Source organism: Suncus etruscus, chromosome 1, assembly GCF_024139225.1.
Source record: "Suncus etruscus isolate mSunEtr1 chromosome 1, mSunEtr1.pri.cur, whole genome shotgun sequence".
Lineage (NCBI taxonomy): Eukaryota > Metazoa > Chordata > Mammalia > Eulipotyphla > Soricidae > Suncus > Suncus etruscus.
In genome coordinates this window covers 116,764,058-116,788,453 of record NC_064848.1, presented here as the reverse complement: position 1 = coordinate 116,788,453, position 24,396 = coordinate 116,764,058, and the positions used below count along the sequence as shown (strand labels likewise).

General features: G+C 41.5%; 1 protein-coding gene across 1 annotated transcript in view; it reads left to right on the top strand.

Annotated features, from left to right (window-relative positions):
• Window positions 1-24,396, top strand: part of LAMB1 (laminin subunit beta 1) — a 92,645-nt gene that overhangs the window by 47,194 nt on the left and 21,055 nt on the right. Inside the window, exons 14-23 of the mRNA XM_049783834.1 lie at window positions 1,588-1,746; window positions 2,456-2,583; window positions 3,194-3,317; window positions 4,094-4,298; window positions 5,272-5,415; window positions 5,787-6,018; window positions 8,947-9,110; window positions 11,383-11,607; window positions 12,901-13,115; window positions 13,791-13,887. Of these exons, the coding sequence (XP_049639791.1) occupies window positions 1,588-1,746; window positions 2,456-2,583; window positions 3,194-3,317; window positions 4,094-4,298; window positions 5,272-5,415; window positions 5,787-6,018; window positions 8,947-9,110; window positions 11,383-11,607; window positions 12,901-13,115; window positions 13,791-13,887 (1,693 nt within the window). The remainder of the gene's footprint in view (window positions 1-1,587; window positions 1,747-2,455; window positions 2,584-3,193; window positions 3,318-4,093; window positions 4,299-5,271; window positions 5,416-5,786; window positions 6,019-8,946; window positions 9,111-11,382; window positions 11,608-12,900; window positions 13,116-13,790; window positions 13,888-24,396) is intronic.

The following is a 24,396-nucleotide window of genomic DNA, read 5'->3' as shown; positions in this document are numbered from 1 at the left end:
ATCAAGCTAGCCAGGAAAGGATGATTATGGAGTCCACGGCCTTTTACCTTGTACTCTCTGCCTCGAGCCCAAAACCTCTTTCTTTATTAAAACCAATTCCCAATACCAGGAGTCTTCAGGTCAAGAGAGAGAGAGAGAGACAAAAGTACATATTTAGTGGGCTTTTACATATCAAAGGAAGAGGTTTAAGAAAGGATGACATTGGGGTTTAGGGTTGATATTGGGTATCATCTTACACTCTTGGAGAGCTGCACACAGGGCGCGCACTGACAGAGGCTAGGAGCAGAGTCCTGACTCCTGGAGTGGCCGACACAGAAGAGCCGCATGTGGCTCGCGAGCCACGGCTTGCCGACCACTGGTATAGACAGATTTTTTTTTAAATATATTTGTATTTATTTATTTTTTATTTAAACACCTTGATTACATACGTGATTGTGTTTGGGTTTCAGTCATGTAAAGAACACCACCCATCACCAGTGCAACATTCCCATCACCAATGTCCCAAGTCTCTAGACAGATTTTTGTAAATACTTGAAGCAGTTTTTTTTCTCATGAAAAGCAAATAAGCTATAGTCATAAAATGCATAGTATAATAAATATATTCAATCATATAGCCATGCACCACTTAACAATAGAGATATGCTGTAAAATGAGTTCTTAGGCAATTTTCTTGTGAAGATTAGCCACCAGAGAATGATAGTACATAGACCTATAGACAGTAGGACTTACTTTCCATCTTGGTTGTATGGTAGAGACTACAGAGACTACTTGTGGTTGAAGCCTTGTTAAGTGGTGCCTGACTGGATAATATTATAGTGTGTTCTGTGTTAAATATTGTTTGAAGCAGTCTTATATAGCATGTAAAGGTGTTCAAAACAACCTGCTTTACACCTTAAATTAATAAAGGTAACATTTTACATTTAACAAAAGAAACAGAAAAGACATTTTATAACCTATCTTTGAGTACAGAGTAAGGATTTAAGAACAGGAAATGTAGCCTAGCCATAAAGCATGTGCTTAAATATGTGTTTGGGCATGAGTTCGACTCCACCAATTCACCCCCATTCTCCCCAACACACAGATGTGGTAAAAGTGAGTATCAGTTTGTTTTATGTTTTTGTGAGAACCATCTTATTTAGGGATAAGTGAGCTGGAAATGTGGTTCAGTGGTTGAGTGCCATCCTTTCATAAGCCCTGAGCTTAATTCTTAGCCCTGCAAAAAACAAAATCTATCAATCTATAATCAATCTATAATTCACAAAGAAACTGTGAGACATTCACTAATTAATAAGATTTATGGTGTTTGAAGTTTTATCTTTTTTTCCTTTCCATTGTTTCTCTGCTCCAAAGCTGTTGTTGACTTAGTATTCCAGATTGTCAGTACTCTGAATATTGCTTCAGTTTTTTATTCTTATGTAACAAGTCATTCCTGTGACTGTATGGCAGGCCTGTTGAGCAATTCTGTTGCCATAGAGCCATCTTATTTTGTTGCCTTTGGGGAAACTTGAACTTTCTTTCAACTATAGTTTTTGTCTATAGTTGAATTCTATTCCATGTCAAATCTTCCTGCTGTCTTCATGTCCTCAGGGTGTCAGTGTAGTGGAGCGGCAATATATCCAGGACAGGATTCCTTCCTGGACTGGGGCAGGTTTTGTTCGAGTGCCTGAAGGAGCCTACTTGGAGTTTTTCATTGACAACATACCTTATTCCATGGAGTATGAGATTCTGATTCGCTATGAACCACAGGTAAGGAAACATATCAGTGTGTGGGGTACTGGGGTTGGGAAATATCAATAGAAAATCTTCCTTCTTATTGGTATTACAGATTTGTAGAATTTGAGGTTATAGTAGAATAGGATATTCTAATAGAATAGGTTACATTAAAATAAATGAATAGAATAGGTTATGTCAGCATTGAATATACAAATGTATATTCTTCTCAAATTCAATCTTGCAAAAATTTGCAATCTCTTGTTAGAACGTACCTGCGTAAGAAGCCAAAGGTTGAAGAGTAGATGGAATCTTGACACAATGGAAGGCAGAGTGTGAACCGAGAAGATCAGTATTTGGAGAGTCATTCCACATAGGAGTCTCTGTGCACAGATCTAAGAGTAAACCCTAAGCATTGCCATCTGCTAAAACATCAGATGTAAGGGATATGAATAATGATGTTAAGCACAGTAGTCAGAGAGGAGCTTAGACTGAACAGAAAGCTAGTACAGGATTGGAATAATGGGTTGTCACTATATGAGTTGTGTTTTAAATTGAACTGACAGGGAGAGGCAGGAAACCAATTAGGCCACTGTTTTTGGGTCCTAGTGGAAAGAAATCAGAGCAGGAACTGGGACAGAGAAAATGGTGAAGAAGGAGGAATGTAAAGGAAGCAGAAGCATTTTTCATTTACCCTTGATCTACAACAGATCAGTAGTGGTCCATTGATTGTTTCTTGTTCTAGCTTCCTGACTATTGGGAAAAAGCTGTCATCACAGTGCAGAGACCTGGAAAGATCCCAACCAGCAGTCGATGTGGTAATACTGTTCCTGATGATGACAACCAGGTGGTGTCTCTCTCACCTGGCTCTAGGTCAGTCTGACTGCAGTTTGCAGCGCAATACAACTCAAATGCTGATTAATGTTTTTCCCATTCATTTTGTACTGTGAGTGGTAGAGTAGCCATTTTTGAAACAGAACCTGACAACAATGGACTGATGTGGTGTTAGGTTTGTAGAGGTTTTTGTAATTGTTTTCTTTTGTACCTGTTCTCAGTGCTTGCTTTTCCCCTTATCCTGGGGGGTGGGGGGTGGGAGGGTGCAGTTTGAATCTGAATAAGTGGGAGACAGGTTACTGAGAGGAGAGCATTTGTTCCTGCAGGCTTGTGGGCTCCTGGATTGGAGTAGCTGGCTTGTTGGTGAACTGCTTGAGTACTAGTTTCTTGCCTCCCTTTACCCTCATATCTGTGTGGATTATTTACTGTGGACTGATATAACTGGAACAGTTTCCCCTATCCTTACTGGATAGGGGATATTGGGATTCCCTTTTCCTTTTGGGAACTGTGTAATATCCAAACCCTAACTCTGCATCCAGAGAACATCTCACTTCAATGTGGTTCTTCTAGAATGAGCTTTGATTGATGGATAACTCAGATTCGATGTCATGGTGATGATTGTTAATGTTTTTCTCCATTTTCAATGCAGGTATGTGGTTCTTCCTCGCCCTGTATGCTTCGAGAAAGGTGTGAACTACACAGTGAGGTTAGAGCTGCCCCAGTACACCTCCTATGATAGTGACCTGGAGAGCCCCTACACGCTGATTGACTCAGTAAGTGGAAGTGGGTTTCTGATACACAAAATGCATTGAGCACTTCCCTAGAGGGGTAAAGAGCAGTAATGCTGAATTACTAAGTTACCCAAGGTTACTTAGCTGATTTTTATAAGATTCATAAGACCCTTTGGAAAGGATACACTTCTGAAGTACTGTAAAAAACAATTCAAAGAAACTTAAACACTGTACAGTCTCATGCAATATTCTGGCAAGGATATCCAATTTGAAGAAATAATAGGAGTTAAAGTGCTTGCCTTGTAGCTTACAGAACCTATTTTGAATCTATGGTATCACATATAGTCATACAGTCACATATAGTCACATCCAAATAATTCGAGCACTGCCAAAGCTGAGTCTAGAGCTAGGAACAACTCCTGAGTGCCTGGAGATTACTCAAAAACCAGAGACAAGGGGCTGGAGTGATAGCACAGCAGTAGGGTATTTGCCTTGTACGCTGCTGACCCAGGATGGACCCGGGTTCAATCTGAGGCATCCCATATGGTCCCCTGAGCCTGCCAGGAGTGATATCTGAGTACAGAGCCAATAGTGACCCCCTGAGCAAAGCCAGGTGTGGCCCAAAAATACAAAAACAAAACAAAACAAAAAACACAGAGAGAGAATATTTAAGTGAGAATATTTAAGAGTTATATTGCGCAACAGAATAGTCTTTCTTTTAATGGGCCAAAGAAGCCTGTTGGATTTGAATTGTGCTGTTTCATCCCTGACACAGGACACCACTCTATGAACACTTTGTCCTTTTTGTGTCTTCATAGCTTGTTCTCATGCCATTCTGCCAATCGCTTGATATCTTCACGGTGGGAGCTTCAGGAGATGGGTTAGTCACCAACAGCGCCTGGGAGACCTTCCAGAGATACCGATGTTTAGAAAACAGCAGAAGCGTGGTGAAAACACCGATGACTGATGTTTGCAGAGACATCATCTTTAGCATTTCTGCACTCATACATCAGACAGGCCTGGGTGGGTATTTCCACTCCCTCATGCCTGAGAGCCAGAAGAATGCTTGGCACCATGTGGTGTGTTGGAATGTATTTCCTAATGTGTAATGCATGCTAAATATTGCACTGCCAGCTCAAAGAAATTGTATCTTGAAAGATTTCTCTATATTTTTTGAAAAGAAAAAGGAAAATAAAGAGTAATAGCAGCGCAGGCAGGCAAGGCATTTTCCTTCCACACAGCTGACCTGAATACGATCTTTAGTATCCCATATAGTCCTCCAAGCCTGCCAGGAATAATTTCTGAATGCAGAGCCAGGAGTTATGCCTGAGCATTGCTGGATGTGGCTCAAAAACAAAAAGAACAAAAAGCATTTTAGCAATAGAGACGGTGATGGAAACCAGATCAATATTTAAGCAATCTATAAAAACACATGACTTGAGGAAAAGTCCAGAAGGATCCAAAATTTTCATAGATAGGCCAGGGAGTTGGGAGAGCATCATGTAGCTGAAATATATGGTTTTTCTCTCTGAAATACCAAATAGGGGCCAGAGAGATAGCACGTTGGTAGGGCATTTGCCTTGCATGCGGCAGCCCAGGACAGACCTGGCTTCACCAGGAGTAATCCCTGAGCGCCAGTCGGGTGTGGCTCAATTTAAAAAAAAAGAAAAATGAAATGTCAAATCACCCATGTCTGGACTTTTGTCTAAGGTCCTGTGTTAATTGAGATTTTAAGACAGGGGAAAACCCCACAATGACCACTTTTCTAGAATATCTGTCCTGCTGTGTCAACTGTCCCTCCAGATTCTTGCTCTCCACTCCTCCCAGGCATTCTGAAGGGTAAAGGGAAAAAGCCAAGACAACAGAGGAGTGAAGTGGGAGGGAGATCAAGGAGAGGGTTAGACCAGTTCCATGCTGGGGGTGATGCACAATGCTTACATATCCATCGGGGAGTTCCTGTCCATGTCACAGGTTCTGACTTCTCTTTCCTTTGCAGCCTGTGAGTGCAACCCTCAGGGCTCCCTGAGCTCCGTCTGTGACCCCAATGGAGGCCAGTGCCAATGCCGGCCCAATGTGGTGGGAAGAACCTGTGACAGGTGTGCTCCTGGCACGTTTGGATTCGGCCCCAGTGGATGCAGACGTAGGTTACTCTGAATTTTCTTTCGTTCTTTCAGTGGTGGGGTTCTGTGACTGCAGAAGACCCTGCCTAACCCTGGGTATGAGAACGTAAGCTCTTCTAAAGTAGGTGCCAGGGCATTTTAAAAAAGAGGTGTTTGGATGGGTAAGACAGCTCAGAAGGTTGGTGCACACTTTGCTTATAAGATCCCTTCATTCAATTGCCAGCACAGCATGCTTCCCCAAAACCACCAGTAATGATCCCCAAGCACCTAGCCACCACTCTTCCTGTAGCCCCTTCATGTGTCTCCCCCATCCCCTTACAGGAGGCTTGTTTGCATTTGATGACTTTCCAAGGGGGTTCCCTGGTTGACTGTTTTTTTGTTTTTTTTTCAGCTTGTGAGTGTGATCTGCAAGGATCTGTCAGTGCCTTTTGCGATACCATCACTGGCCAGTGCCAGTGTTTCCACGGTATATACGCACGACAGTGTGATCGGTGTTTACCAGGCTACTGGGGCTTTCCAAGCTGCCAGCCCTGCCAGTGTAATGGCCATGCTGAGGACTGCGACTTTGTGACAGGGCAGTGCTTGAGCTGCCAGGACTATACCACGGGCCATAACTGTGAAAGGTACTGAGAATGAGATGTGTTTGGGCTGAGCACAGCATCCTAGACAGATCCTAGGGTGAATCTCTCCCAAGATCCAGTAGTTCATACATTTCTGACCACCTCAGTGTTTTTTTTGTTTTTTTTTTGTTTTCAAAACCTACGCACTTACCCAGAATATATTTAGTCATTTACACCTGCTGAGAGCCAGGCATTCTTCTGGTGTTGGGGACAGAGCAGAGGACTAAAGCAACAAGAATCTACCCTCTTGGAGGAAAACACAGAGTTCACTATAGCTCAGTACAAAAATAGTTTCCATCTCAGCAGATTTTAACCTCACTCAAGAGTTGTGAAATCCTTTTGCACAAAGTAGAAATTGGATTCAAGTAGAAACTAAATCCAAATGGGATTAGCTTTTGGATGGTTCTTGTTTGTTGGTTTGTTTGTGTTTTTTGTTTTGAGGCCATACTCAGCAGTGCTTAAGAGAGGGGGGCGGATATTCTTGGCCCTCTCTAGGAATCCTTCCACAGTGTTTAGGGGACCATACAGGAATTAAACCCAGCCACCAACATGCAAAACATGTGCTCAGCCCAGTGAGCTATGGATCTGATCCAGATTAGTCATTTTCAATGATTTTGGTTTTTGAAACATTATACATAGATCCAGTTTCTAAAGAACTACATAAAATGTTGGAAAATAGATCTACTCACCAGTTATCAAATATTGAATAATCACTGGGGCTATACATCATTGTTAGATACTCTATAGAGGACAGGAAATGCCTGTAATATCTTTGCAACCTCACTCAATAGATGAGTCCATATGAAAAAAGTGACTCTGATGTGTGCAGTTCACTAACTCAGAAAGGCACTTGCATATCAAATGAAAGAAATTGTGAATGAAAATTGAATATGAAATTGTTATGTCATGAAGAGGTGTATGGAAGTAATTTTGGGTCTCGTGGCTCCATGTTAGTGAAATGGATGTTCAGTGACCATTACTTTGCATAAATGTTACTTCTTTAGTTATAGCCACTACATCAGGTTGTAAAAAAATATTACCAGAAGACAGTTATACAGGAAGAAGAGGCAGTATGAAGAAGAAATTAATCTCTCGATGTCAACTTTTGTTTTCAGCATTTTTTTTTGTTTTTGGGTCACACCCGGCAGTGCTCAGAGATTACTCCTGGCTCTATGCTCAGAAATCACTCCTGGCAGGCTCGGGGGATGCCAGGATTTAAACCACCATCCTTCTGCATGCAAGGCAAATGCCCTACCTCCATGCTATCTCTCCAGCCCTCAGCATTGTTTTTAATACTATTCTTTCAATGGCAATGGAGAATAAATTAGAGAAGGAGATGCACACAGTTGAGAGAAGCAGATGAAGGAGAAGAGAGTTGAATTGGGGTTCAGGGTCAACAGCTGGAAGGGGTCTTCCACAATTGGAATCAGGCCCAGCTTGGATGCTTTAAAGGAACATCCAGTGGAAATAACTGAGTTAACAATATTATGACTTATTTTAGATTTAATTTTTGGTATTTTCAGGAAAATAAGAAAGGATATGAGAAGAGGCAAGACTTTGTAGCCTTAACTTTATATGATGAAACTTTATTGTTAAACGTGGGGTTCTGCTAGCTAGTCATCGCTGATTTTTCATCCTGCTTTGTCTCATTCCAAGATGGTCAGAGTTTCAATCCCAGGAATAAAAAAGAAGCTCTAGAAGCAAATCATTCCCAAGGGGAATAAAAAGGGGGAGGCAGGAAATGAACAGGCAGTTTTAGTCCTGGTGTATTTGAATTCATTTCACTCACTTTTCTCTGAGGCTTTTCTCCCCCTCAGAATCCTTTGTACAAATTGCTTCATCACTGATTTCCCAAACACTTAATTAGGGAACATACTCTGTAATATGTCTGTGTCTAGTTAAACAGAAAGGTAATTTTCTCAGAGGAAGATCCTCCTTCTATTTCGTCTTCCACATCCTCATCAAAAAAATACTACCTTTACTTCAAAGAAACATACACATGTATGTGCATGCACACACACATATACACAGCTGAACTGGAAATTGCTAGCCCCAAGAAGATCCCAGTCCCATATGCTTCCTACTTGCTTCTAATTTGGGTGAGTTAGCTTCATTCTCCAAAAAAATTTATTTGCTGTAAGGATAATAACTAGGTTGATGATTTCTAAAGTTCTTCAAGAGCTTATGTCCATTAAAGGAAATAAAAAAGGAATCTAATTACTTACCTTTGATGTGAAACAGAATGATCAAGTAAAAGAATTTGTTGCTAAATACCAGGAGGCTGTACACCTTGTAAATCACTTAGACATAGATTCCTTATTTGAAAAGAAAGGAGATGGGAACTTGGTCCCACCGGAGAGACAGACATGAGTGATAGAATTTGACAGTGTCCATTTGAGCTTTATTACTGGTCATGGTAGCTTTGGATCCAGGGCCGCTATAGGTTTGCTCTCCAGAGAGAGGCAGAGATAGACAAACACAAGCTATCAACCCAAGAGCAGAACTTCTTTTGCAAGGAAGGAGCAAACCAGAATGCTCTGTGGAGAGGGGACCAGTAGAATACACATAATCACATGAACAGTTTCTCTGCAGGACTTGATTCCAAGCTGATGTTGAGCATGTCACCCATATACAATAGTCCCTGCAAAAGTAATCCCTAGATCACAAGGATACAGAAGCATTAGCATCATTTAGAACTTACTAAATCAGGGAGATCCCATGTCATCTGTACTGTGACAAGCCTGGTAGTGCATTCTGATATATGTTAATGATGGCAACCCCTGCTTTAACATTAAGTTCTCTAAGTGGAGATGTGAGGGCATGAATGTTCCCAAGTAGACAATCGATTTTCTGAGACTTTCATCTTTAAACAAGTTTCTTATAACTGTGGTGCCTGGCATTTTTTGTTGTTGTTGTTGTTGACTCCTGTAGATGCCTGCCTGGTTACTATGGTGATCCCATCATTGGATCAGGAGATCACTGCCGACCCTGTCCTTGCCCAGATGGTCCTGAGAGTGGACGCCAGTTTGCCAATAGCTGTTATCAAGATCCTATTACTCTCCAGCTCACGTGTGTTTGTAATCCAGGATACATTGGTAAGTAATGTGCAAATTTGGAAAGAAAAGATGTTTTTAGGAATTAGCTGTCAGTGAAGAAAATAGATGGAGTGGACCAATTTAGTTTTATTTTAATGAAAAAAGTGTCAGGATCTGAAATAAGGAAAGATACTCTTTTCTATTTGACTGTGAGATTGTCAATCGTTGGTGATCATATGACTCAGAGAAGGAAGGTGAGCCCATTTAAATCCATAAACATTCTGCGAACGCTTCTGCAGTTAAGCAGCAGGAAGTTTAATTTACATTTTCTTCCTTTCCTATCCAACTTTTAACAGATGAGTCTCAAAGAAGTGGCTAAGAGATGGGAGGAAGGAAGAAAAGAATATTTCTGAGTCCTCTGATAGCTCTGTCAAAACTCTCCTCACGTTAGCTTTAATATTCAGTGAGCACAGACAGTTGTGAAAATAAATTTCTTTATACTTCATTCTTAATACCACTGTTCTAAACACTGGTTGTGCTTATTCAGAGCTTGGTAATACTGGTTTTAGGAATTTTAAGACAGGAAGTTGGTTATCATTAAAGGACCCTGTTTGCTTAGTTTATATAATTCTTGGATGAAGGTTCTAAGATAAAGGTAAAGTTGACCATTTGAGTTTTTGTTTTGGGGCCACATGTGGTACTATTCAGAGCTTACTTCTGGCGCTGTGCTCAGGGATCACTCCTGGTGATGTTCTGAAATTATGCAGAGCAAGAGATTGAACTAGAGTCTGGTCTGCTTCATATAATGTAAATACCTCCCCTCCTCTAAAGTTAACATTATTTAAACGCTATTTAGTTCCCAATCTGTTCCATCACTATGTATTGAGGAACTAAACTTGCAGTGGTCCTCAAACTATGGTCTGCGGGCCACATATTGTATTTGTATCTGTTTTGTTTCTTAACTGCAAAATAAGATATATGCAGTGTGCATAAGAATTCGTTCATAAGTTTTGTTTTTACTATAGTCAGACCCTCCAATGGTCTGAGGGACAGTGAACTGGCCCCCCTGTTTAAAAAGTTTGAGGACCCCTGAACTAAAGTCTCCAGTGCTAGAACTAATATAATAATGACCTGTGTCAGTCAGCTGTGGCTTCTGATTTAGAGCATGGTGCTTTATTTAAGCACCATGCTTACAAGCATATTCGTAGTTGGGTTTCAGTCATAAACAGAATACACCCCCTTCACCAATGCAACATTCTCATCACCAATGCCCCCCCCCACCCTGCCTGTATCCTGACAAGCACTCTACTTTTCTCATTTTTTAACATTGTCATGCTAGTTGTTAGTGTAGTTATTTCCCTAACAGCGTTCACTACTCTTTGTGGTGAGCTTCAAATTGTGAACCAGTCCTTTCGGCCCTCCCAGCCCTTAATTCTATTGTCTCTGGGCCTTATTACATTAATGTCTTTAATTTTTCTTAAAACCCATAGATGAGTGATAGTATACTGTGTCTATCACTCTCCCTCTGACTTATTTCACTCAGCATAATAGATTCCATGTATATCATGTATAGGAAAATTTCATGACTTCATCTTTCCTGATGGCTGCATAATATTCCATTGTGTATATGTACCACAGTTTTTTTAGCCATTCATCTGTTGAAGGGCATCTTGGCTATTTCCAAAGTCTGGCTATTGTAAATAGTGCTGCAACAAATATAGGTGTGAGGAAGGGATTTTTGAATTGTATTTTTGTGTTCCTAGGGTATATCCCTAGGAGTGGAATAGCTGGATCAAATGGGAGCTCAATTTCCATTTATTTTAGGAATCTCCATATTGTTTTAGGAGCAACAAGTTGAAACAAGTTGATCCTGAAAAATACTTTCTGGGCTGAAATTGTGAGTTAGTGTCATTTCTGGTATGTGTAGGACCTGGGTTAGTGCCAAGTACTGAAAACAAACAGACAAAACAAACAAAACCAAGAGCTAGTTTAGGGGTTACATACAGCCGACCCAGTTTGATCATTGGCTCTGCATATTCCTCTAAGCATTGCCAGAAATATGTGCGTGCCCCCCCCACCAAGGAAAGGGCTAGGGACAGCCCCTGAGTACTGGAAGATTTGTCCTCTCATGCAACAGAAAACCAGAAAGCCACTGAATTTCTTTCCCCTCACACAGAAATCCCCCCTGAGGTGTCTAACTGCTGGTTCTATAAGTAGGAGTAAAATGAAGAGCAACAGGGCTGCCTGACTGGCTCTTCAGGCAGAAATGAGAGGGAAGACTGCCTTTTCATCAACAAGCTAACCTATGCCAATGGATTTTATTGGCCAACAGGCACCAGATGTGAGAATTGTGCCCCTGGCCACTTCGGCAGCCCTTCTGAGGTGGGCGGTACATGCCAGCCTTGCCACTGTCACCACAATATTGATATGACAGACCCAGGAGCCTGTGACAAGGAAACGGGGCGTTGCCTCAAGTGCCTGCACCACACGGAAGGGGAGCACTGCCAGCACTGTCGCCTGGGATATTATGGGGATGCCCTCCAGCAAGACTGTCGAAGTAAGACACAGGTTCAATACACAGACTTCTACCTTCTACAGCTCTGGGGAGTCTTAGTCAGAGGACTCTCATGCAGAGAGTTATCTCTTTCACTCTAATCCAGAGATTCTTTTGTCTCTTTGTTTCCTTTGGGTTCTGGATAAAAGATCCGGCAACATGATTGAGCAAGATATTCTAAAGACCGAGCCATGTGGCCCCTATAAATCCTGTTAAGAAATGCCTTAATTTTAGTTCTTTTTTGGGGGGGGAGGGTGTACATCCAGTGGTGCTCAGGGATGTTTCCTGGCTCTTCCTCAGAATTGCTCCTGGCAGGCTCAGGGGATCATATGGAACACCGGGAATGGAATCCAGGTCCATCCCAGGTTGGCTGCGTCAAACACCCCACCGCTGTGCTATCACTCTAGCCATTTGATTTTTGTTCTACCCCTTCAACTTGCTGGGTCTTAACAGACTTTTAAATACCCTCTTTAGGCCACAGGTTCCACAGTTCCCTTGATAGAGTAGGGCTTTCCAGCTCCATAGAAAAGAAAGTAACATCTCAGAGATGTTGCTTTAGAATTCATTATTTCTCTCTTATTAGGGGACCAGCCAGCATTTCCAGTCCCTTGTCTGTCTGCTGGCAGCCCAGGGGAAGGGGCTCCCTCTTTGTTTATACAAACCTGTGGAATGCTGAGGGCCAGCAGGGCTGGATTCCTGAAAGCCTTCTTAGTTGAAAGGGTTCGGACCTGCCCTGTCTGACACATTCTTTCCTGCTCTTCCCTGCCAGGAGTTTGAAAAGATTAGTTATTTCTATTCCTACAGCATGGTTATTAGTGCCACATTAACATTTTTAAAGGATTCACCAACAGTTGACTCAATCTGAGGATTTGTTTGTTTTATTTTTAATTTTTTGTTTTGGGGGAGCAAATATATAGTGATACTTAGGGAATACTCCTGGCCCTGTGCTCAGGAATTACTCTTGGTTGGCTCAAGAGACAATATGGGATCCAATCCCAGCATATAAAAGGCATGTGAAAGATAGACCATGTGTAAGGCAAACAAACACTACTATCATTACTCCAGCCTCAATCTGAGGATTTTTTTAAAACTGCTTGGGTGCTGTATTATTCTGCCTGGGAAGGACCAGAATGCTATAGAACAACTTCTGAAAATCAACAGTGAAAACTGTTAATCCCCTCCAATCCTTTCCCCACTTCTTTGCACTTAAAGACAGAAGATTGGCCATAATAAATGACCACATTGTTCGTGCATTTGTGCAGGTGACCGTGTCTGATCACATACTCTTTGTTTCAGAGTGTGTCTGTAACTACCTGGGTACTGTGCAGGAGCACTGTAATGGCTCCGACTGCCAGTGTGACAAGACTACAGGGCAATGCTTATGTCTTCCCAACGTCATCGGACAGAACTGTGACCGCTGTGCCCCCAACACGTGGCAGCTGGCCAGCGGAAAAGGCTGTGAACTTTGCGAATGTGATGCTACTCGTTCCTTCGGACCATCTTGTAATGAGGTAAGTGGGGAGAACCATTGAGGCCAAAGGAAAGAAACTTCTGTAATGTGTAAGTGATGTGTGCTTTGATGGGGCTTTGGGCACCATTACAAAAGATTTCCTCTTTGTAGGGTACCTATCTGAGACCCACCCATTTCTGGGAGGGGTCTTGGGAACCGGATAATAGGTGTGACCTTACCTGCAAGACCCAGCCCACTATTTGATGCAACACTCTTCACAGTGATGCTCTGACACCAAAGCACACAGGGCCCTAATTGGGTATTGCAAAACCCCAGAGATATGGGCTGAGAATATGTGGGTTTTTCTTGCTCTTGATTACTGGTTCCCTCTTCATTAGCTTCACAGCTTGAAAAGAAGCAAGTGCGAGTACCCAGTGCTATGAAAAAGTTTTGTTGTTGCTTGCCCGAATTGGGCAGGAAGTGCTCCTCACACCAGCTAGCTGGGTCCAAGGTGTTTCCAGGGTTCAGAGGCTGGTGAAGAGGTAAAAATCTGAAAAACAGTGGTCAGGTGTGATGTGTCTGGGCTTTTCCTGTTGCAGAGGAGCCATTGGGGGTGACTCCTTGTCCTTAGCATCAGGGAGTCAAGCTCTTCTGCAGGTCAGGAAGCCTTCTTAGCCTTCATGTGTCTTCCCCTCCTCCACGGGCTGCTTGACCTTGGCCTGTTCTCCCACCACAGTTCACAGGACAGTGCCACTGCATGCCTGGCTTTGGAGGCCGTACCTGCAGCGAATGCCAGGAGCTCTTCTGGGGAGATCCCAACGTGGAGTGCCGAGGTGAGAGCGAGGGCATTCTGGAGTTGTCTGCTCAAATTTTGGGGAAACAGAACTTCTGTAAACTTTGTAAATGGCAAGAACTTTTTGTAAACTCTATTAGAATCTAGTACAAACTGTTTATAAAAACTCTGCCTAATCACATTTGGAAAATCCATGTCCTTGTTTAAAAAAATTCAGCTTTATAAAACAGGGAGGTCAGAAAAGATATGCTAGGATGAAAGTTTGCACGCAACATACATGTACACACACAAACACTCACAAATATGCCTTTGTGTTGCTTTAAGAGGGGTGTGGGTGTGTGCACAAGCGTGCAACATACGTGCCTCACCAATAGACATAGATTTGCTTTCTTGAGAGAGAACTAAGGAGATAGTTTCAACTTGTGAAGTACCTGAGTATAATGCCCAGTGCCACTTGACCCCTGGACATATTTAGGGTTGCCCTGGTGGTCCCCAGCACCATGCCATCAGACCTCATTGCCAGGCTATGTATCATTGAGGATATCCCTATAAAAATAAGCTAAAAAATATAATAAAATAAAATATGGACTCTGCATAGTGCTGGTGTATCCCTGAAGTCTCCTAAACTCTGCCAGGATAACCCTAATGATTCCCCATGTGGCTGGACTCTGCTACAGTTGGTTGTCATCAGGAATAGTACCAGGAACTTCCTGAATGTTGCCTGGAAGGTACCCAAATATGTTAAAATGGGCTAACTGTAAATATATAGTTCTTTACATTGATTTTTCCTTTCTTCAAACTGTATTTTGTGCTAGCTTTGTTGTTGGCACAAGCAAGATTAAATGGTGGTTCTGATAAGATCATGCAATTACAGTTTCTCACTTTAAAACTCCCAGTTCTAACTCTTTAATATGTCAGTTAAAACTCTCAGCACATTTGTTGATGTAGGAACAACACACAAAACAAAGGGTAGTAGGTATCATCAATTCCAAGACTATCTGCGTGTGGATAAAGTCCAGATTTTTCAGAGATTTATGATAAAATAAGACTGTGAAAGAAAGTCTTGACATTTTCTCCAACATAAAAGCATGAAAACCAGTTGACTCATTAGGATTACTTCATTTTTATGCTGTTGCAATTTTTTTGCTCTGCCAGATAGTTTTTTAGAATTTTTAGTAGCATTTGTGGAAAAGATTTTATAGATTATTACTACTCCCTACATTTTCTTTTCTACTTGAGTTTTCTTATTTTAAGCTTATCGCTATGGGTAATGTCTTCTGTGATTTTTTGATGTCTTCGATAAAGTTTCTTTGTTGCATATCTGAAAGGATGGATTTGGTTAGGGTGTTACTTAAAGAATAAAAAGACAGTTTTCTTGTCTACAACTGTGGCAAAATAAATCAATAAATCAGATCTTAAAGTTAGGATTTCCTTCAGAGTGTCCTCTAGAGGTCAGAAATCAAGATAGGTCCCATGTGTTCCTTTGGAATCTGGGGAAAGCATCCAGCAATGGACAAAGCCAGAACAAATGGCATATTTTTTTGATTTTCAACTAAGTCTTGGCCAGAAGGGTTTGTACCAATAGCCTAGATGGAATAAAATGTATTCCAGAGTTTGTTGTGTGGATAACGAGTTCTTTCATTCATTCTTCTTTAGTCCCAGATGGTTTTTATTAATTTGGGAATTGCCAGGGATTGAACCCGGGCCTCACACATCAAAGACAAGTAAGTGCTCTACGCCTGAGCTACATCCCTGGCTCAGCCCCAGATGACTATTGGATGTTCTCTCTTTGTGAAAAGGCCCAGGACTTAGAGAGTAGGTCACTCGCCCCAAGATGTCTCTTATAGAGAAATTCCTGCTGGAAATATGGTTTTATCAGCACTTTTATCGTTAAGTTTTTATTACTTGCTTATTTGTTTGGGGGCTATATTTAGTAATGCTCAGGATTTAGTCCAGGCTCAGAACTCAGGAATTATCCCTGGCAGGTTTGGGGTTTCATATGGGGTACCAGGGGTTGAATCCTGGTTGATCCCATGCAAAGAAAATCCATTGCCTCAAGTTTTTAGTGTCCCCAGGACTTGATTTTTTTCAGGTAATGGTTCCAGCATTGCTTATATCCTGATTCAATTAGCATGTGTCATTGGCAGAAGAGCTCAACTGCCAATGCTTTTCTTTTCTTTTCTTTTTTTTTTTTTTTTTTTTTTTTTTTTTGTGTTTTTTTTGGGCCACACTCAGCAGTGCTCAGGGGTTATTCCTGGCTCCAGGCTCAGCAGTTGCTCCTGGCAGGCTCGGGGGACCATATGGGACCTCGGGATTCGAACCGATGACCTCCTGCATGAAAGGCAAACGCCTTAACTCCATGCTATCTCTCCAGCTCCACCAACGCTTTTCTGACCTTTGCCCCATCTTAGTTTTGTAAGTGTGAAAAGCCTGTTACCCTGTGTTAGAGTCAATCACAGAATTGTTCATTCAGAACTCAGAACTTAGTCTTTAATCTTTTTATCTATCCTTCAAACTTCCAGCTCCAAATCTGCCAGGAAAACTGGCTTTTAGGAACCATATCAACTTATTTAGGTCAAAAGTTAGATCATGTTTTAGAAACTGCACTGAATGAAATCCCTGACCTCAGTGTTTGGCCAACTTTGCTGTTCCTTTTATCACAAAGAAAGGTCAGTGTCTTACTAAGAAACTGACGGTCAGAAAAACAAACAGGCAATGCAAAGAAAGGCAAAGCCAAGTCTTCCACGAAGAAGCCTGCACTGTGTGTGTGAGGAAAATGCAGAGAAGCCAGGCATTCCTGGAATCTCTTACTTACTACTCCTGCTCTTGCTATTTTATAATTATTTTCAGATAATCCTAAGATTTTTTTTTAATGAAAGGGACTGTAAAGAATTGGTTTTGGGCTCATTGCAGTGGAATGCAGGCAGATATTGTAACCCAGAGAAGAGAGCACAAGTACCAAGCCCACCGCATTCATTTCATGCAACAAGTGCATTACGAGTAAACAACTTCCCTGCTTCTCTCTTTCTCTTTCCCTGTCTTTGTCTCTCTTCTCTCTCTCTTCCCCTGCAATCTCCTCCTTTTCTGAGTCTAGTATAAATTATTCTAGTCTCTGCATTTAAAAACACACAAACATATATATCCACATATATGTTTGTTTTTGAATACATATTTCTTAAATATACACAAGTAAATTTTTTAAATTAAGAAACACAATCTCTGGGGCCCAGAGCCATAGCACAGTGGGTAGATGAGTGTTGTATCAGAAGGCACAATTTTAGACTTTCTAGAACTATTTCATTAACAATATGCTTATAGAAAGACTAAGGTCAGAGCTAAGTATTCTCCTTATGGGAAAAAAATGTCATTATATAAAAGACAAATGAATTGAGCCTTGAAGTCATAAGTCTGAATGTCCCTTTTGTCTAGCTGGGCTGGTACCCTTGGCCGATCCTTCTAAGTCTGAACAAGCCCACAACTATGCTGAGAGGAGAGAAAATCTCAGCCACCCACCACTGAACATGAGGGAAGAAACCTCAGCTTAGCCCTCTGGGTTGTGCCCCACAAGAGTCCAAGGGTCACAGGAGGAATCTTTTTGTTGATTCATAGATAGCAAAGAAAGTGAAATATTTCCACTGGCTCTTGGAAAAAATCTGTATCTCTTCAATTCAGGCAAACTGGAAATCTGGTGGGAGGCTCTAAGTAAATAGCCAGATTTCTCTCTCTCTCTCTCTCTCTCTCTCTCTCTCTCTCTCTCTCTCTCTCTCCCCTCTCTCTCCTCTCTCTCTCCTTTCTCTCCTCTCTCTCCTCTCTCTCTCCTTTCTCTCTCTCTCCCCTCTCTCTCCTCTCTCTCCTCTCTCTCTCCTCTCTCTCTCCTTTCTCTCTCTCTCCTCTCTCTCCTTTCTCTCTCTCTCTTCCCTCTCTCCTCTCTCTCTCCTTTCTCTCTCTCCCCTCTCTCCTCTCTCTCTCCTTTCTCTCTCTCTCTTCTCTCTCTTTCCTCTCTCTCTCCTTTCTCTCTCTCTCTCCTCTCTCTCCTTTCTCTGTCTCTCCTCTCTCTCCTTTCTCTCTCTCTCCTCTCCCCTCTCTCTCCTCTCTCTCTCCTTTCTCTCTCTCTCCTCTCTCTCCCCTCTCTCCCCTCTCTCTCTCCTTTCTCTCTCTCCTCTCTCTCTCTCTCTCTCTCTCTCTCTCTCTCTCTCACACACACACACACACACACACCTTTCTCCCCTCTCTCCCTCTCCCATCCCACCCTTTGTGGATTTGTGGTTTAGCCACACCTGGCAATACTCAGGAGTTACTTTGGGCTCTACTCAGAATTGCTCTTGGTAGACTCCAGAGACCATATGCACTGCCAGATATCCAGTGCAGGTCAGCCATGTGCTAGGTAAGCAACCTACCTGCTGTACTTTAGCTCCCTGCTTTTCTTTTTGAAAAATTGGGTACTTTTTTCCTTTTGGTCACATGCTTTTTCAAATGATTTCAAAGGTTTCCTTTACTATTATCCACCATAGTATTCATTCCCCCCCCACCTCAACCAGAAAATCAGATTTAATATGATTATTTAGAGAAACTAATCATCTTATTCATAGAGGGAAGATTTGTCTTATAGAATCCCTTTCACAGGACCTGTGTCTATCAATTGGTAAGGCCAGATAGGAGATGTCTGGTCTCTGTGCAGTTCCAGTTCACTGCCTTGTCATAAATAGTTTGGTTGGAGCACAGTGTGCCCATTTGTTTACATATCATCTATGGCTGCCTTCATGCTAAACTGTAGTGAAATCATTATTGCACAGAACATATAGGCTCTAGAACTAAGACATTCACTCTCTTCATTTATAGAGAAAGATTTCTAAAGACAGGTTGCTCATTTTGATAAGGGAAATCATGTCAATTCTAAGCTTTTGTTCCAAATCCGGGCCTATTATTAAGGCCAAGAAATGGTGATCTACATAAGGTAGAGAATTTCAAGAGCAATGAAAATGATATTTCAGGAATTTTAAGGCATTTCTATTTCACTTGTATAAAGTTAAAATTGCCAAGGCAAAGTATCAGTAAACCTGTGGCAAACCCTAGAGTCCTATAATACTGTGAGATAAAGTTGTGGCAGAAGAAAATAATCCATGTTGTACCCAGTTTTAGGAGATAGCACTCTCTGTCCCCAAGCAGTTTTGTTTCAAAAGGAAACAGATCCCCAATACAACAATGAGTGACTGCCCTTGGGTGCCTAGTGGGGTATAGACACAGAAGAGAAGAGTTGCTGCCCGGATAGCTGCAGGCTGGTGCCAGCGGGCATTGTACATAGGAGTAATTTGATGGCAGGAGGCAGGTTTGAAGTGGTACTGACTTTTCTTAGAGTCAGAAGCAGTAGAACCACTAAGAACTAGAGTCATTTAGCAATGTTTCACAGAAATACGTAGAAATAGAGAACCTGCTATTTAGGCATGTTTTATGCCTATATCCTTAATTGTGTCATTATAAATAACAAAAGATTTAAGGGTTTTTAATAATCTTTATTTAATAGATAAAAAAATCTTAGGCTCCAAGCCAGAGAAGTAGTTCGTGGCATTAGGTGCCTGCCTTGCATGTGATTGACTCAGATTCAATGCATGGTACTGCTTAAGGTCCCTTAAGCATCACTAAAAATGATCCTTGAGCACAGAGCCAGGGATAAACTCTGAGCACTACTGGATATGTCAGCCATTCCCCCCCCCCCAATAAATGAACAAAAAAAAAAGCAAATCTGAGTCTCAGAGAGATTAAAGGATTTATCCCAAACCACAAAGGAAGTCAGCTGGGATTTTGGAAGCTACCATATTTGCCGGCGTATAAGACGACCCTTCAACCCATGAAAAACTTCCTAAAAGTCGGGAGTCATATTATATGCTGGTATACAGCATGCTGAAACTTGTTCCAGCTTCAGGGACGAGTGATCCGCACCCCTCTTATTTTTATGAAGTAACTTACTTTTAAGACTTTTAGGAAGTTTTTCATGGGTTAAAGGGTCGTCTTATACGTCGGCAAATACGGTAACTATGTGGCCCAAAATCTCTGCTTTTTCTGCAGCTCATGGGTTCCTTAATGAAAACTGGTATGTAGAAAGAAGAATGATTGTCTTGGTTAAAGAAGCACGAGGATAGATGTAGCAGAAAGCTAAGCTAGGAGGAGGGAGGAGTGGCAGTGACAGAGGAGGTTCAGGTAACCATCCTGAAGGAGAGGCATGGGAAATTCCATTGCACTACAGTGTGTAAAGCCTTGAATGTCACTTTACTAAGGATGGAATTTCTTCAATAGGCAGAGGAAGTTTGAAGAAGAAAAGGAGAGCAAAGACTTTAACTACTGAAAAATGGGAACGCTAATGTCTTCAATTCTGACTTTGACTTGTTAGTGTTTTCCTTTAGGCTTCAATACCTGCACACAAACCATGTGCTCAGACCACTGAGTTAACTCTCCAGTCTGATTACTCTTATTCTTAAAATGCTATTTCTGTTTATGATAATTTTGAAGATTAGGCTATAACTTTTGCAATATACTGTTTTCTTCCTTCTGAGAGAAATTTTTTTTTATATCTTCTACATATAATCTACTTTTTATAATTAAACTAAGCTTGATTCCTATCTCAGTCTTGAGAGGAAGGAGTCCATTAGAATTCATCAATGGTGCCTGGATAGCTCATGATTTTTTAGATCCTAGCAAAAGAAGACTAGGATTAACTTTATAATTGTAGTGATAATGAGTTAGTAGAAGCTGGTAGTGTGTTTACCTTGTATGCCTCCAACCCAGGTATAATTTCTGGCATCCCAGATATGATCTCCCAAGCCCACCAGAAGTATTCTCTGAGCACAGAGCCATGAGTAAGACCTGAGTACTGCCAGGTATGGCCTAAAAAAAAAATGAAAAAAAAACAAAAGCATAATTGTAGTGTTTGTGAAGTAATTGTCAGGTTACTCTGTCAAGCAAACACAAAACTTTTTCCTTTAGCTGAATATATTCTTGGAAGATCTTTCTCTAAGGTTAAAATGAGCCTTTTAGAACTTTCTCCCACTAGGCAGTTTGGACAACTCAATAGGACAAATAGGAACCGCATGTCCACAGAAACATTAGCCATTTCCCAGCCTCTGAAAAGAGAACCTGCTGCATTTTAGTCACTTAAATTGGAGAAAGTTCAGAATTGGCTTTTAGTAATGAAATTGCACTCCCACCATCTGTGAAATTTGAGCCATTATTTTTTAGTTGGAGGAAAGGAATGTTGGTTAGTTCAGCTGAACTTAGTCTTGTGTCCTAAAGAGAGCTAAAGTTCTGTCCACCCTTTAGAAAGTTGGCCCAACTTAACTCCCAGCTCAGGATATGGAGGAAAATTTGCATGGGAGTCTGCCTGCCCTTGAAATCCCACAGTTTGTAGTCATTTTTTTGCTCCTCAAAGATGCCCATGACAAAAGGAAAGCAAGTTGTGCTTTTACTGATGAAATTATGAAGAATCATTATAGACATTGAAAATAGATTGAACTAATGCTGATAGTAACGCTTTTGCCTGGTAGTTTCTATTCCTAGCACCACAGATCGTCCTCTGAGCCCTGCCAGGAGTGATCCTTGAGCATCACCAAGTATGGCCCCTAATGACAGTAATAACAACAACAAATATATTGAATTCTGCACACATCTTTCTTCTTCCCAGCATAAGTGTAGTAAAAATATTTAAGACTCAGGCTGGGAAAGATAGTACAGTGGGTATGGTGCTTGCCTTGCATGTGGTCAACTCTGGTTCGATTCTCTGCATCCTATATGATCCTCCGAGCAATGCCAGGATTGAGTCATGAATACAGAACCTACTGTAAGCCCTGAAAATCACTGGGTATGTCCCAAAATCAAACAAACAAAAATATTTAGGACTGAATTGAAGAATTTCTTTGCATATTCTGCAGGACAGAAAGTTTTCTGAGCAAACTGAGAACATGTGTTTGCCTCAGTTGGCCTATGCCTAAGGGAGATAGTAAAATAAGCACAGGTCTGTAGGAACACACTGGCCCCTCACAGAGTTACTATTCTGACCACTAACTGAACTTGTGTCTAGAAGCTGATTAAACAATCTCTTTGATGAGAAATGGCATCATTGTTCTTGGCTTATGGAGTCCTTAGGTTTGTGCCTCAGCCTGAAGTGGTGAACATTTGCCTTTCATATGGCCAACCTGGGTTTGATCCCCAGAATTCCATATGATCTTCTGAGGCCACCAGGAGTGATTCCTGACTGTAGAGCCAGAAGTTACCCCTGAAGACTGTTGGGTATGCCCTCCTCCACCCAAAAAAACCTCCAAAGTCATAAGTAGTTCTAGCCTTTGAAAGTTAAATACAAACATGCACACAACACACATGTGCACACATACACTCCTTCTCCTATGTACACATCAACATACAGAAGATGAGAACAGCTGGGAAAGCAAGAGTCAATCCTCCCCACCATTGTGTCAGCATTCCTGGCAGCTGCTAGAAATACAGATTTCCAGGCCCCATCTAGAATTTGGGAGCAAGAGCAATCAGAAGGAATCTGTGTTTCATGATCCCATCAGGTTATTAATCAACTTGCGCTTTCTGAAAGAGGGAAATTTTACTCAATGGCAAGGAAATTTGGTTCTATAAAGTACATAAAGTATTCAGGTTAAACAGTTTTCCAAAGTAGGCAGCACTGTCTCCTGGAAGACACTGGAATAATCTGGAGGAGAGGAGGGCAGCAGTAGTCTCAGTTATCACTAGGAGGTGCTTTCTACATGTTTGTTTAAAGAAAGCAGATTTCCAGAAAATGTGAAGTGATGTTTCTTTCTGAAAGAGGGCACTATGCCAAAGAACCTTGGGAACCTAAAGGTAAAGCATGATTAAGTTCTCTCCTTCTTCTGTCCCAGCCTTTCTCATAATTTTTTCTAAGGTGTCACTAGGGATTTTAGTAGAGAAAAATTCTGTGGAAAATGAGTTTGTTGTACAAGTTGGTTAAAAAAAAAAAGTGAAACAATTTTCCTAGCAGAACTCTTCTAGTTCCCTAATATGTTGATTATTTCAACTCTCAATGAGGAGAGTGTAGACTTTCCTTAACATTCTGATGAAGAGGAATCATATTTAAAAGTTAACTACAGCTCACCTAAGTTGGTGAAAATGATGTAAAAGAACATAGGAAAAATAAAAAGACCATGCCTGAAGCCTCTAGAAATCATATGCTTAGGTAGAGATAGTACATGGCTTAAGTTTTTGACTTGCATTAAAAAAAAAAAAAAGATTTTTGACTTGCATGTGGTACACCCAGGTTCAATCTCTGGCATCACATATAATTTTCTAAGCACTGCCAGGAGTGATTCCTGAGAATAGAGCCAGAAGTAAGTCCTGGGTACCACTGGATGTGACCCAACTGTCCCTGACCACCCAGTAAGGTAGTATAATGGTAGGGTATTTGCCTTGCTTGCAGCTGATCTAAGACAGATGGTTTGAATCCCAGCAACCCATATGGTCCCCCTGGCCTGCCAGGAGCGATTTCCAAGTACAGAGCCAGGAGCCTGAGCACCGCTGGGTGTGACCCCAAAACCAAAAGCAAATAAATAAATCATATGCTTAAAGAAAACAATTTAAGGTTGAAAAGTAAAGTTTCCAGGGATTAAGGCTATGAAGTTGTAAGAGTTTTACAGGGGTGGAGGATGGACCAGCATTGTTAGGGGACCTACAGGGCAGTGTCCTGAGAGCCATGAGGTACCTGACTTGAAACCTTTGACCTCTCTGATTCCTGGTGCCACATGGTTGTTGTTTTTTAATTATATCTTTATCTTTTCTCATGAATGACTTAAAGTCAGGGAGAAAATACATGCTCTTGACTTTTCATTACCCAAAAACTCTACAAACACATGAAATGTCAGGTGTGGATGGACAAGCGAGTCAGTCACCTGGAATTTGAGCTCTAGCTAGGACTCTCTGGCACCAGCATCATGATAAATCCACAGTCCAATGGACCAGAATGCCTATTTTACTTGTACCTTTCGGTGCTTGAGAAGATGCTGACCCTACTAAGCTAGTAGGAGGTTGCAACTAAACAGTTCTAAGGCCCCCTGATATTATTTATATTATTTCTGCCCTTTTTTGAATTTGGCTACTTCTCCTAAGAGCAAACACCCACACATTACATTACATCATACTACATGGAAAGCCTTTAAACCAATTGCCTATGATTTCTTTCTGATCGATTTTATCAAGTTGAGTGCATCTCACCAAACACTCACTATTCTATTCTATTGGCAGGCAGGCTGGTAAGTTAAGAGTTGCTCCCATAGTGGTGTCTCCTGCATGATCCGTCCTGACAGGAGGTAACAGTCAGAGGAAGGCAAAACAGCTTAAAAGTTTCTGACACTGCAAAGTGCTAAATTTATATTCTGCTCAGTTGACTCCTTGTAGTAAGACCTAGGTGGGTATACTCTTTCCTCAATGTCATTTTCCTAACCAGTGAGAGTGATGATTAGAATACCTTTCCTGGGCCGGGCGGTGGCGCTAAAGATAAGGTGCCTGCCTTGCCTGCGCTAGCCTT